Here is a 13,087-nt window from a genome sequence, read left to right on the forward strand (position 1 = left end):
AACTGAGGAAATGCGATCGCCTCTCTGAGAAGGGTGCCCTTCCGCCGCCGCTACCGTGTACGTCGTGGCCGGGCGGAAGGTCGCAGCCGGTTCGCTCTCTGCAGGGGCGCTACTGAGGCTCGCGGAAGCATAATGTTCCCGTTGGAGGTGTGCAGGCGCAGACGATGATGCAGTAACAGTTTGTTGCCACGATGTCAGAAAGTGTCCGTGCAGCGGCGCCGTGGGCTTTTCCGGTGGAAACTCCTCTTCTTCTCCAGCCGTCTTCTCCTTCCTGCGTTTCCGTACGCCCACAGCGCCCTCCGAAGCCGCCGCGGACACCTTGAAGTGCACCATCTGCGGCTGCATGTCCTGCTGCGGTGTCTCCGACTCGAGCGGCACCTTGGGGGCCATCTGCTTGAGCTTGGGGGCATACAGCTCCGAACAATAAAACTTCTTGTGCACCGCAAAGTTCTCCGCCTTCCTGTAGCGGACGCCGCAGATTTCGCATTCGTACATCGACCCTTTCCGTATCCTCACCTGCAAGAAGGCATCATTCTCCGCGCTCTCCTCCTGAGAGTAGCTCTCCTCCAAGCTTCGATAGCGCCTTGTTAGGGTCTCCCCCAAGGAGCAGCCCCTCTTCCCTTCGTCCATCGACACGGACTTGAGCTCGGAAAATTCTGGCGGCGGCGCCGCATGGCTCTCGCCGGCCAGGGGCACCTCGATGGCCTTCTGCCTCACGAGGGTGCGCTGGTGCCCCGGGTACGGCTGCGCCTTCCCGCGCGGTGGCGTCGCCTCGTCGAAGGAGCGGCTGGAGCGTGACGAGCCTGGCAAGCGCCCAGGTGGCCTCGGCCCGCCCCGCATAGCCGGGGGTCACCGGCGTCGAGTTGCTCCGGTTGAGCGGCGCCGCTTCCGCGCTCCGCCGGGCTGCCTCGGGGCGGATCGAGAAGGCGTGGCTGTGCGGCGGCCTGTGATGCTCGGCGAGGTGGTGCCGCGGGGTCGCGCCCCTCGACGCGTCGGGGTCGCACTCCGGGTGCTGCTTCGAGAAGTCGAAGCTGCCCCTCCGCGACCACGACATGCGGCGCGGCTTCACGCTGTCCAGCTCCTTGTCGTCCATCACTGCCTCGTTGTGCAAAATCAGCCTGGAGATGTGCTCCTCTATGAGCTTCTTCTCCAACGGCAGCTTCCCCTGCCCGGGCCTCGCGACGGTCTCCGCGACGGCGGCGGAAACGTATGCGTCGGTCCCTCTCAGACCGGGAGGCACGTTCTTCCCCAGCACCATCTCCCTGTACGTCATGGCGGGCGCCGCGCTGGGCGGGCTGCCCTGGTGCTCGGCGCTCTCCGAACGAGAGAAGTAGCCCGAGTCCGTGCTGCTTTTGCTCATCGGGCTCAGCAGCTCCAGCGAGGGGTGCGGCGGACACCTGGGCTGCCTCTGGAGGCCCTGCGCTTGGTCACTCTCGAGCCTCTTCCGCTCGGCCAGCTTCAGCGTCCACGCCAACTTCTGCCGCACCGCCTGGTGCTCTCCGGGGTGGCACGTGGTCGGCCGCTCCCTCGTCGCCTCGTACAGCTTGGGGCTCCTGCTGCGCAGCGCGGGTGGCTGCGACGGCACCACCATTCCACGCTCCGGGACCATTCCCGCGGGCTGCAAGCAGGTGGCTGTCGCCAAGGAGCCGACCCACTTTGCCTCTGCTTCTGCGGGATGAGTCGGAGGCACCGCCACGTTTTTGCTCGTCATCGTCGGAGGCTCGGGGCCCATTGATGAGCTCGCTTGGGCCATTTCCTCGAGGCCGCTCTCGTCCTCGCTGTCCGTGGTCTCGTCCCCCTCGGAGCGGCCCTCCTGCTCGTCCACGCTGCCCGACTCGAGGAAGGACCCCTCCCCCTCGTCCCCGCTGGGCCCTGCCCCGGCCTTCATAGCGTGCGCGTGCGACTTGCGATGCTTGTACAGGTTGCTTTTCGTCTTGAAGGAGAAGCCGCAGGGGGCGCAGGGGTACGGCCGCTCGCCGGTGTGGGAGCGGATGTGCTTCTGAAGGACGCTCGGCTTGGCGCACGCCCGCCCGCAGTATGAGCAGATGTACTTGCCTGGCTTCTTAGGCCTCCTCTCCTTGCGCAGCAAGTCGGTGACCTGCTCGCACACGGGCCGGACAGCGGACCCTCCGGGGTGCAAGACGTATGCCTGTGCCGCCGCGGCCACCTCCGTCGACGGTGCGGCATCGCGGGATGCGGCGGGCCGCCGGTAGTAGCCTGCCTGCTCTGCCCCGCAGCTGGGCGGGAGTGTCACGCTGTAGATGTATGGCGCCGGGTGCGGCGGTGGCTGAGGCTGAAGGGGCAGCAGCTGCTGCGAGAGCGCCGGTGGAGAGATGGCGTGAAGTTCGCGGCCGGAAGCGCGATCCAGATCGCCGTGAGATCCCGGCCACCGTTCGCCCTCCAGGCTCTGCGGCTTTGAGATGTCGACGGAGGTGGCTGGGCGATGTGGGGGCCGTGGCTCGAGGCTGCCGACTCTCGTCGTGTGGGCTGGCACTCTCGTGCGAAAAAGTAGCTCGCGCCTGCGATTCGGAAAGGGCGCTGTCTGCGTCGGCGGCTGCAGCGGGCTTGCTGTGCACAAGATTTTGTCCCGGCTCCATGGCTCTCAGCGAGCCTGCCAGGGTGCAGTCGGACACCCAACCCCCCGCAGAATCATCCGCACACGAGACAGCGGCAACTCGAGCTTGTCCGGCGACATCTGGACCGATCCTTGAATCACTTTTGGGCTGCGGAGATTTCGGATTCTTTCCGCTCAACATCTAGGCGTGCCCAAGGAAAACATCGCCCTGTGAGAACCCCGCGTTTTGCCGCGTGCCACATTTAGCTCCGGTTCTGCTCCAGGAATACATCAAAAAATGAAAAGAGTAATTTGCACCATCGAGCCTTCTCGTGTTTCCATGCAGCTGCCCTATTCTTAAAAGCAGCCCCCAGATTCGTATTTTGTGCTTTCGACCGAGCAGAGCCACAGAAGCGCGCGTCCATTCAACAGATCCATCAATCTGGATGTGTAACTGGCGTTCGGAGAAGCTGGTTTTCTTGTTTTTAGGGACGTGTTTGAAGCTCCGTCTATTGCGTTGTAAAGCCTTGTGAAAGTGCCACGTTCATATCCACTCACTCATTCACCTGAAACAACAAATGGCAAAACACATTAATTCACAGAACATAATTACCCTATTTTTCACACTTGTTTTGTTTATACTGAGAAGGTTGCGTAATTATTATTAACGTCAATAGTTGTATCGATGATTGACTTACAACCAAATCACCATTGTGCCCGACCTTGTCAGATCTTAGAAGCCTAACAGAGCAAAGCCTGGTTAAACAGTTGAAATGGATGAACACAAGGGCTTGCCAGATGTTGTGGGCATTGGGCTGCACAGCGACCAGGCGATGGCAGTGCAGAGTGTCACCTTTTCGTACACGGCGTTGCGGGTTGTTGTCCACATTTTCCAGTTTCCTCCGACATGAAGCGAACTACTCATTCAGGGAACTGGCCAAACATCCCAACGCAGGAGCCACCTGAAAGGGAGTCTTGAGACTCGCTGAGTTTTTTTCCGGGTAAATAATTGGAATTGTTAATTTCGGTTGTTGTTGTTGTTGATGTATTCCCCAAAGTATTTTTTAATTATCAAGTTCCCCTTGCAAAAGAGACTTGTCTCAGTGTTCTCCCAACAGGTCATGCATAAAGAAACGATTGTTATTCTATACTATTCAACCATTCATTACATTGCACATTTCAGGTAGATTTTTTTGAAGAGAGTGAAGAAAAAATTACAAACGCACGCATTCACCGCATTTTAAAAGGGCCCTATTTAGTGGTGAGTGGCACCTCGCTGACAAACAGAAATGTGCGGCGTGAACTGAGGCAGTGAAATTGACAGCGCCGGGTTATTCGTCATTTGTAAAAAGGCAAGCGAGACATCGCGGAGCCTCCAGCCGACACGACAAAGAAGCGTTCTAGCACATGCAAAGCGTTCCTTTTCATAAAGTGTAAGGACAGCAAAGGTTCAGCCCCTGCAATTGCCTGCTCACGCCACTTCTGGCCAAACGTCCTCCACCAGAGGCTGCTCTCGAGAGCTGCTACCCTTTTTTACCTCCTCTTCCAGTGCACTGGCCAGGCGTATTGTAAACAAAGGTGGAAGCGCCCACACTTTGCCCCACCACACATGACCTGTGATCGACTAACCACGGTGTACCCACTCACAGTGTATTGCTGGTTGGCCAGAGATAGGTGGTTTAAAATAAACTTACGTCATCATTTCAACTACCACGCAGGGATTATTTAACCCAACTGGCCACTGCAATCGCAGTGAGCCAAGCATTACACCACAGCAGCGTCCCACATCTTTTGTATTTAAACACAAAACCTCCAGTACAATTACACTATTACTGGAACGGATCATGTAAGCAACTGTCTTGTGCATATCACAATTTGCAAGGTGACCATTGCAAAATTATGTCTGTAACTGTGTCAATGTACATATCTTTGTCTATCCACTGCTGCACGAGCACCTCCCCACTCCTTGTGGGTCGTTGGGGCTATTCTAACCTGACTTCACTATTAGTGTTTGTATAAACCACTGTGATGTGTGTTTGTACACCCGGACGCCACCGCACCCAGCTGATCCTATAATCCAAGGAACTTGGCTCGCCCTTAGAAGATCGTGAGTTCAAATCACGGTCAGGGGTCAGCTCAGCTCACCATCCGATGTCCCGCAAAGTACCACTTTGCGGGACATCGGTAAGGGTTTCCCGCCCTATGGGAGACTGAACCCACCATGGTAATATGGAGTTTCTACCACTGGATTATGGCTGCCAATGGAAGGGCAGTGCTTCCCAAAGCTTGTTTGAGCCTGGAGACGAGGTGCGATACCGATATTACGCTTTTGGGATTCTGGATTGGCCTCACTGACTGCCCTTCAAATCCTCATGTCACCCAAACCAAACTCCCCCCCTCCCTAGTCTCAAACTCTTCTGCTCAGTCATCCGTGCTGATGACTACCGGCTGAAAACCTTCCTCTTTTCCTCTGCCTATGACCGACTTCCCTTCTCTACCAAGCTCAAGCCATACTCGATTTGTATGGCATCTTGAAATTCGGTTGCAGTGAAATGTTATCGAATAGCCACGGGCGTGTTGCACAGCAGCACTCACAAAATGCAGCAACTGAACGGACGTTCTATTCCTGCAGGCGAATGCCTCGGACGCATGTCGCCGCGAGTCGAAGACGAGACGCGAATCGACGTGTCGGCGCGTCGTTTAAACCCAGGTTTCAATTTCAGCCGAGTCATGTCCGGGTCAGTGACCCGACAAATATTTCAACTCCCGGCACACCACGTCCATTCTCGTTATCGCTGCGGTAACTTGACGTGCGCCTACTCTGGTCTGCAAGCGACCCGGAAAATATTCCATGAGAAATTAAGTCCTACACTGTCCACCCCCCCCCCACCTCCAGTGTAAAGCATGGGTACTCCAATCTCTTCCAAGATGTTTGGCCTGCGTAGAAAGTAGGCCAAAATATCCTTTCCTGGAGGGGCTCTGTAAAGCTCTCTCTAAGTGGAGGCTGTTCCGCCAGTAATAGCAGAACATAAAAAAAATTACATTCGAAAATCTGTTGTACATTTTTTTTTCAATGTTCAATTCTCCATGTGCTATCGTTTCCTGCTGTCGGAGCCCAGCCATGTGGAATGCTAGGACAGTCCCCGCTGACTCCTTTTCACCCGTATTCCCCATCTCTGCCGAGCTCGAGGAGGCATTTCGGGGCAGAAGGGCTCAGCCAAGCACAGCAGCTGGGCCGGCGGTGCACGAGAGCGTTACGTAACGTGGCGGTGGTGGCCTGCGGGGAAATAAATAAATAAGCAGCTGTGCAACTGCTGGAGGAGATGGGCCTGCAAGGAGAGATTCTTCCTCGTGGGGATTTGACCCTGTCCCCTACCCAAGAAGCAGTGGCGGCTCCTGCAAAATCTCTCAGGGGGGGCAAATGTCTGGATGATTGATAAGGATAAGGTCCACCCATGCAATGGATAAATTAACAGCTTAAGCATGTAAAGGCAACTTCACTTCTTTAATATTAATGAAAAATAAAGTGACTCTTACAATACATATTGTTTGTTTCTATACTCACTATTATTACAATCCACTCAGTTTCTTTTATTAAAGATTCCACTAGGTAGCGACAAATAATATTGTTGACTGAAACGTGCTTACGCATGATGACGTAACCACGTTAGTGCGAGCCCTCCCGGAAGCCATAGAGAATGCATTGCAGCGCCCGCCGTTCGAAAAAAAACATCTTTGAATGTAAGTCTATGGGAACACTCTGGGCGATTCTCAGCCAGAGTGAAATCGCCCAAAAAGAGGCGGTACTCCACAGAACGTGACACGACGCTGATTGGACTATATCCAGAGGCACAGTAACGGCTGAGATTGGTGGTGTGTCGCCCAATCGCCCAAAATGAAGAAACCGCCCCTGCCAAGAAGGTTAATTATATATCACCATCATCAGCCATGATCAGTCGACTGCTGGATGAAGGCCTCCCCAAGTTGCCGCCACTCCTCACGATCACTGTGATGTAATAATTATTGACAAAGCATTCGCATAAGAGCTGGTTTCGTCACTCCATCTCCTTGGTGGACGTGCTCTCGGGCGCACTCCTTTTGCTTGGCTGCCCCTCGTGTCTCACTGTTCTTGACAATCGGCCACCATCCCGAGCCATGATGTGTGCTACAGGGTCGCCGCAGTGGCGAGATGTTAACTCCCTCGCCTGGTATACAGGAGGTCGTGGGTTCAATCCTGACCCTGACGCCTGTTGTATATTTGGAGTTTGCGTGTCTCTCTCCCCGTGGTCGTGTGGATTTTTCTCCAGGTCCTCCGATTTTTCCCCTCCACATTTAGAAACATGTGTTTAGATTATTTGGCTGCTATAAATTTACACATGATAAGCCATTTCGTTGGATTATTATTTGTGGGTAGGTAGCTTCTCACAAAGGGCTATTTAGCTCAGTGGGCTTCACCTGGTGCGATATAAATAGTTGAGTTTAGTCTGAACGATGCTAATAACCTGTGTACGTTGCCTAATCTGTGCTCCTCTTTTTGTCTCTCAGTATAATTTGAAGCTCATGTGTCCAATGGGGATATCAAAACAACCTAATAAAACAGCAATTAACATACTTTTTTTAAAATTCATATTCAATTATATGAACAAAGTAATAATTTCTGTTAATCACAAAAAAATGTTACGTATATTTTCGTAGGTGCCTTTGCAATTTTAGCCGCTGGACATACAGTATATCCTATTGGCCTCTCGCTCCCCCTAAATCGGGCCTTGGCCTCAAGGGAGAAGTCGTGGTATGGAGCAATGTTCCACGGGCGGCATGTGTTCTGTGTTCGCATGTCTGAGTTTCTCCGTGTGTCCCTCTCTATAAAAGCGGCCGGGCGTGGTGTTGGTCACCCACCCTGTGCTAGCCTCCATAGGTGCTCACTAACAGCCTTTGCCCCAACAGGCTACACAGGTGATGTTTGTCCATGTCTTTGCATCCCCCCTACCCTGTATACCCGTTTGTGTCCACGTGTATCTTTGTGTCTCTGCGCATCTGCCCTCCAAGTATTTATGTGCCCGTCTATGTTGATGTACCTGTCATTGTCCGAGTGTCTGTCTGCCTTTATGTGTCCGTCTCCTTTCGACCTATTTCTGTGTCGGTGTCTCTGTGTGTCCGTCTCTTTGCGCCAATGTGTCGGTTCCTGTGTCAGTGTATGTCTCTTTATATCCATGTCTTTGCCTGTTTCGGCATCTCTGTTTCTGCATATGTCTTCGTGCATCTGACCAGTTCAGATATTCACCGCTGGTGTTAGCCATGGGCATGCGTCAAACTCGGGTCACTGGGATTGTAGCACGACGCGCTCACCACTAATCTACCGCTCTCCACGGTCATACTCACAGATGTGCGCACACACACACACATTCACACCACACTACAGAAATAAAAAAATCCCCGTAGGCTCTGTGCCCTGACAGCTGAAAAAACAAGGTGTTGGCATTTGGGATCGAACACAACATGCTACTGTACAACCCCACAAAGCAGCCCCTCGACTGTTAAGCACAACTGTTTATTAAACGATCGTATAAAGTGTAATTGGAGGACATTCTGGATTACCGGTTAGCTCACCAAGGGATATATTTAATTCCATTTCAAAACCTCGGGGGTAATAAGCTAAAAAGGCATCAACTCGCATCTGTATGCCAGAGCAGGGCCGCCCAGAGGTTCCTGGAGGCCATGGGCAGAATAGCACGTGGGGACCCTTTTATTTCAGCACCCACTCGTCCCATGTGAGGTTTGTTGTGGGGCCGTCTTTTGTGTGAGATTCAGCGCAAATTGCCCCTTTTGCCCCTCCCTACCACCCCCGTCCTCTGGGACGGCCTTGTGTCAGAGTAAAACAGTCTCTCTCACTCTCCTCCTTCACTCGTAACACGTGGCTTGTGCTTTCGTTCATTCACCGAGGGCCGAATAAGATCTCTTTGGTGGGCCCACACATTTACAAACACCTTAGCAAAATCCAATGTTAATGCAAAATATCATTAGACACACCATTAACACACTAATGCGATGCCTGCATTCGTTTTCCACACACGCAGACGTGTATGTCAATGTCCCCCTCTAGCACCCAATTAGTGTGGATTAAATGCTTGCAATGATGAATATTGAATACACCACGGTTATTGATATCTGCTAGTACAGAAAGCAGCACCACAAGATAAAACAACATTTGTTTTTATTTTACCAGGTCAGGTCCACTACTGAGCTATACAGCTCTTTGTCTGAAGTGACCTGACCACAAATGAGAGTTCAAACGAAGTGTTTTATCATGTGGAAATGTGTAGCGGCCAAATACTCTAAACACATGTTGATTCTTCATGTGGAGGGGAAAACGTGAGGACCTGGACAAAATTCCACACGACCATGGGGAGAGAGACACCGCACACTCCAAATGTACAGGCGTCAGGGTGCGGGATCAAACCAACGACCTCCTGTATATCCGGTGAGATATTTAACATCCCGCCACCACGGCGCCCGTACCAGATACCCTGGTATTGCCTAGCGATTGGATAAACTTGACCGTATTGTCATGCCTCAGAGGGAGAGCAGTGGCACTGCTCTGGGGAAGGTTTGGGGTATAGACACGGGAGCATATAAGTATGGGACAACAATGGATTTTGCTGCACTGCCCTGTCAGTGCACGGTGGCTGCCCATTCAAGCAACGATCCAGGCTCAACTCTGACTAGCTTCTGCAATCTGACGAGATGAGAAGAATTCAGAAAGATGTGGCCATCGGCTTTGCCGTACGTGATTCACAACGTGGTGGAGAGATCACACGTAACCAGCCATGCAACACCGCCGGATGGAATTATGGGTCTAAGGAAACGTTTTGATTGTGGAAATCCTGGCGGGTCGAGGCCGCGTCAGTGACTTATATATGTAAAAAAAACATCGCGTGGGTTTTTCCCATCTCCCATCTCCCCCCCTCCCCACCGCTCCCCACCGCCCGTCCAACCCTCCCTTGCTCACTTGGTCACAGTCACCCGAGAGCCGCTTGGCACGGCCAGAGCGGTGGATATCCCTGACAGCTGCTGCCGAAAAACTCACCACTTTACAGAGTCGTGAAATTACTACCACACCTTGACCCCCCCACCACCACTATTGATTACAATCACATGGAAGGAAGCATGCAAGTATAGCTGCAGATATATTACACGGCTCCGGTTAGGCAAACATCGCGTATGTGGCTGTGCACGTGTATGTGCGTGCGTGGGTGGATGCGTGATTGAGTGCGTGTGTGTGTGTCTGTGTACATATTATTGTGAAGAGCGGTGGTGCAGTGATTAGCGCCAGGGCTAAAGTTATCATGATACATTTTCCAGAGCCCCCAAACACACCGGACCCAGACCCCCCCCCCACATCCCATCCGATGGGGCAGGGGCGGGGAAGATATTCTCTGGAGCTCAGCCACGGACAGCTCCAGTTTAAATTCAGCAGCGTCTGCTGCACAACGGTGTGGTGCATCACGTCTGCGCTTTTCTTTTTTGCACTACGCTCTACATTTCCACGACCCGGGTTCGATTCCCTGTCGCGACCACTACATCAGTGGCAAGCGACGACCGAGCTGGTCCTAGCTCTCACCTCGGTCGACTCGGCCTCTAAGCGGTGCGAGGTGTCCAGCATCAGCACTGGAAAGACAAAGGCGGCGAGGAGTGATTCTGGCCACGCCATCCCCCCACGTTGCACCCCAGCCTCGAATAGGTGCTCGTTACCAACTCTTGCTCAACACTCTCAAGAGGCTCTACTAGGGATCTCGAGACCACGTGACACGTCATTAATGTCAATGCAATAACGGCCCCTGTGTGTCGAAGCAGGCGAGAGCCCATCGACATTCATTCGCGTGTTTCAAGAGACTTGAAAACTGCGCTTATGGTACACGTAAGGGCCATTGTATAATATATATGCATGCACTGTAATAAATACTGCAGAGGAAATAATAATAACAATAATTTACAGCCATTGTCAAACCACTGCTATGAAGTCCTCCCAAAGCTATGTTGATTGTGGAGGATATTTGACCATACTTCACCACACTGCCAGTGTGGGTCAAGGAAGGGGTGAGAGTGAGGCAGAACCGGTTTAGATTTCACCCGACACCGACGTGAAACCATCGCCGACAATCGAACTCAGGTTGCCAGGTTTGTTGCGCAGTGCGCTAACCACTTTGCCACTGGTCTCTCGTTCTGTACGCATTAAAATTACTATTTGGATTTACATACAGTGCAGTCTAAATGCAAGCACAAAGTGCCGTGCAACACAGTGGAATACGCATCACAGGCAAAGAGGAGATGGGTCTGCACTATTTCATTGAGACAATTGTCGGTCAGTGATAGGCAGAGGACAAGAGAAAGGCCCTTGAGCCTGGACTTGAACAGCAGGGAGCAGACAGCCTGGGTGGCTGGGGATTTACAGATCTCATGAGCAACAGAGGAGAAACAGCAACGGCACAAGTAGATTTTTCATGTATTTATACCACGGGAAATTTTCTAAAGTGATATTTCGGCCATCGCAAGTACATTTTAAAGAACCTAAGAATATAATAATGTGTTAAATGCACCCCCCCCTCTCGCCCTGAATCTTTAACGTAATACAATGTGTGTATATTATACGTAGTTAATATTATATGTGCGGATATTATACAAAGACAAAAAGAGACAAATCATCCCCCGTGTTGCCTTAACAGACTTTTGGGGCAAGAGCTATTAGCGAGCACCTGTGAAGGCAGGAACGGTACACGAGGGGGTGGGGGTGGCAGCACCACACCCGACCGCCTTTGTCTCCCGAGTGGCGATGTTTACACACTGCACTCGGAACTCATTCGAGTCGATCTAGGGGAGGCCCAGGACCAGTTCAGATAATTGTCACTTGTGTTGGCCGTGAGCGATAATCGAACTCGGGTCGCCGGATCCGCAGCGCAGCACGCTAACTGCTACAATATCATCCCGCTATATACACAAGCACACACGCAGACAAACCCTTCAGAAAATCCCAGGATAAAAAAAAAGTCATTTTCGCTTACAATGCACATCTCTCAGTGTGGATCACAGCTCACGAAGCACATGGACCTATTTATCCAAACAAACATTTCAAGTAAAAACTAACATTGAATCCAGAACTTGAAATAAAATGCCATCCTACTTAATCAAGTACTCATGCAGCCTCAACACGTTCCACATTGGAGCACCTTAGTCATTGGCAACACTGGACTGGCTGCTGATATATCTTGCCTTGATGCCAACCGATTGATGTAACGGAGTAAAGTCCAGGCTACGAAATTGTATAAACTGTTAACCCTCGACTATCCACGGCATATTTTCATGTGCACGTTGGTTTAATAATTCGATACTCCTCACTCGCCGAAGGGTCAGTGATTCCAGTAACCACGTCACCGCAAACAAAGGTCAGCAAATTCAGAAGCAACAACAACAGACGTCTTCACGCCCCCCCCCCCCCCACATCGTTTGACATAGTTGAACGCCCGATTATGTAGCCTAATTTACGCGTGTTTTGCGTTTGCCGTGTTTCTGTTAAATCTGAGATACCCCCGCTCTCCCGCCCGCCCCCACATTATCACCCCTGATAAGCACGAGTTGGCTGTGTGTATTCAAGCCTCGGTTTTCAGGGTAGAACGCCTCCTCTCCAATTGTGCAAACCGCTCTTTAGAGCACGCACAAATGAGCACGCCTGCTGTAGCAATACGGCATTTAGCCGTGATCAGGTTTATTCCGTTCCGAATATTTCAAAACCGTGGATTGTTTACATAGACGAAAGCAACACCCCGACCACTGCTGGGTTGTTACTACAGGACCGTATAAGAACAATGATTCTATTGCTTTGGAGTCATACGTCAAACCACTGCTGGATAACGACCTGCCCATGTCGCGTTGGCCATGGGGTGTGTTTCACCATACTGCACGCTCATCAGTGCAGTTGGTGAAGTGGTGTGGACCAGGACTGGTTTAGATATGACTCGCCACTGACGCGAGTTCGATTCTCGGCAATGGATCAGAGCACAGAGTGGAAATCACTGTTGCCCCCCCTCCCCCGTCTCACTCCCTCATATAATATTTAATAAGAGCGCTGATGATCAGGAATGAACGCATCAATTCATCAATATTTATTCTTAAACTCTTTATACGTGCGCTGAATCATGAGCCTGCGAACCGAACGATTTACAACGTTGCAATTGTTGAAGCAAAACATGCACGGATGTTACATTGAGGCTAACGGAGCACATACAACCGAACAAAAGTGACACTCCTGCAAAAAGACAAACAGGTCATGACCCCAAACTGTGACAATTCATGAACTCGCTGGGGTGAAGAGGTGAGAAGTTGGCGAGTGAAATCGTGCTCAGCGACCACAAGGACTTTGATGACCTAAACAAACGACACCAATGTTCGTAAACATGTTTCTGCAAGCACGCACAAATGCCTGCGTATTGCATCCACGTTTTATCTTGTGTGTGCACGCGCGTTATGCTTGCGCATCGTGTG

At 51.8% G+C, this 13,087-nt stretch overlaps 1 protein-coding gene across 1 annotated transcript in view; it reads right to left on the bottom strand.

Annotated features, from left to right (window-relative positions):
• LOC133347658 (transcription factor HIVEP3-like) overlaps positions 1 to 13,087 on the bottom strand; it is a 64,119-nt gene that overhangs the window by 24,824 nt on the left and 26,208 nt on the right. Inside the window, 3 exon segments of the mRNA XM_061560127.1 lie at positions 1 to 816; positions 818 to 2,488; positions 2,490 to 3,120. Coding sequence (XP_061416111.1) covers positions 1 to 816; positions 818 to 2,488; positions 2,490 to 2,756 — 2,754 coding nt within the window. The 5' untranslated portion in view covers positions 2,757 to 3,120.

This window comes from Lethenteron reissneri, chromosome 26 (assembly GCF_015708825.2).
Source record: "Lethenteron reissneri isolate LAM-NWPU_2019-01 chromosome 26, ASM1570882v1, whole genome shotgun sequence".
Taxonomy (NCBI): Eukaryota; Metazoa; Chordata; class Hyperoartia; order Petromyzontiformes; family Petromyzontidae; genus Lethenteron; species Lethenteron reissneri.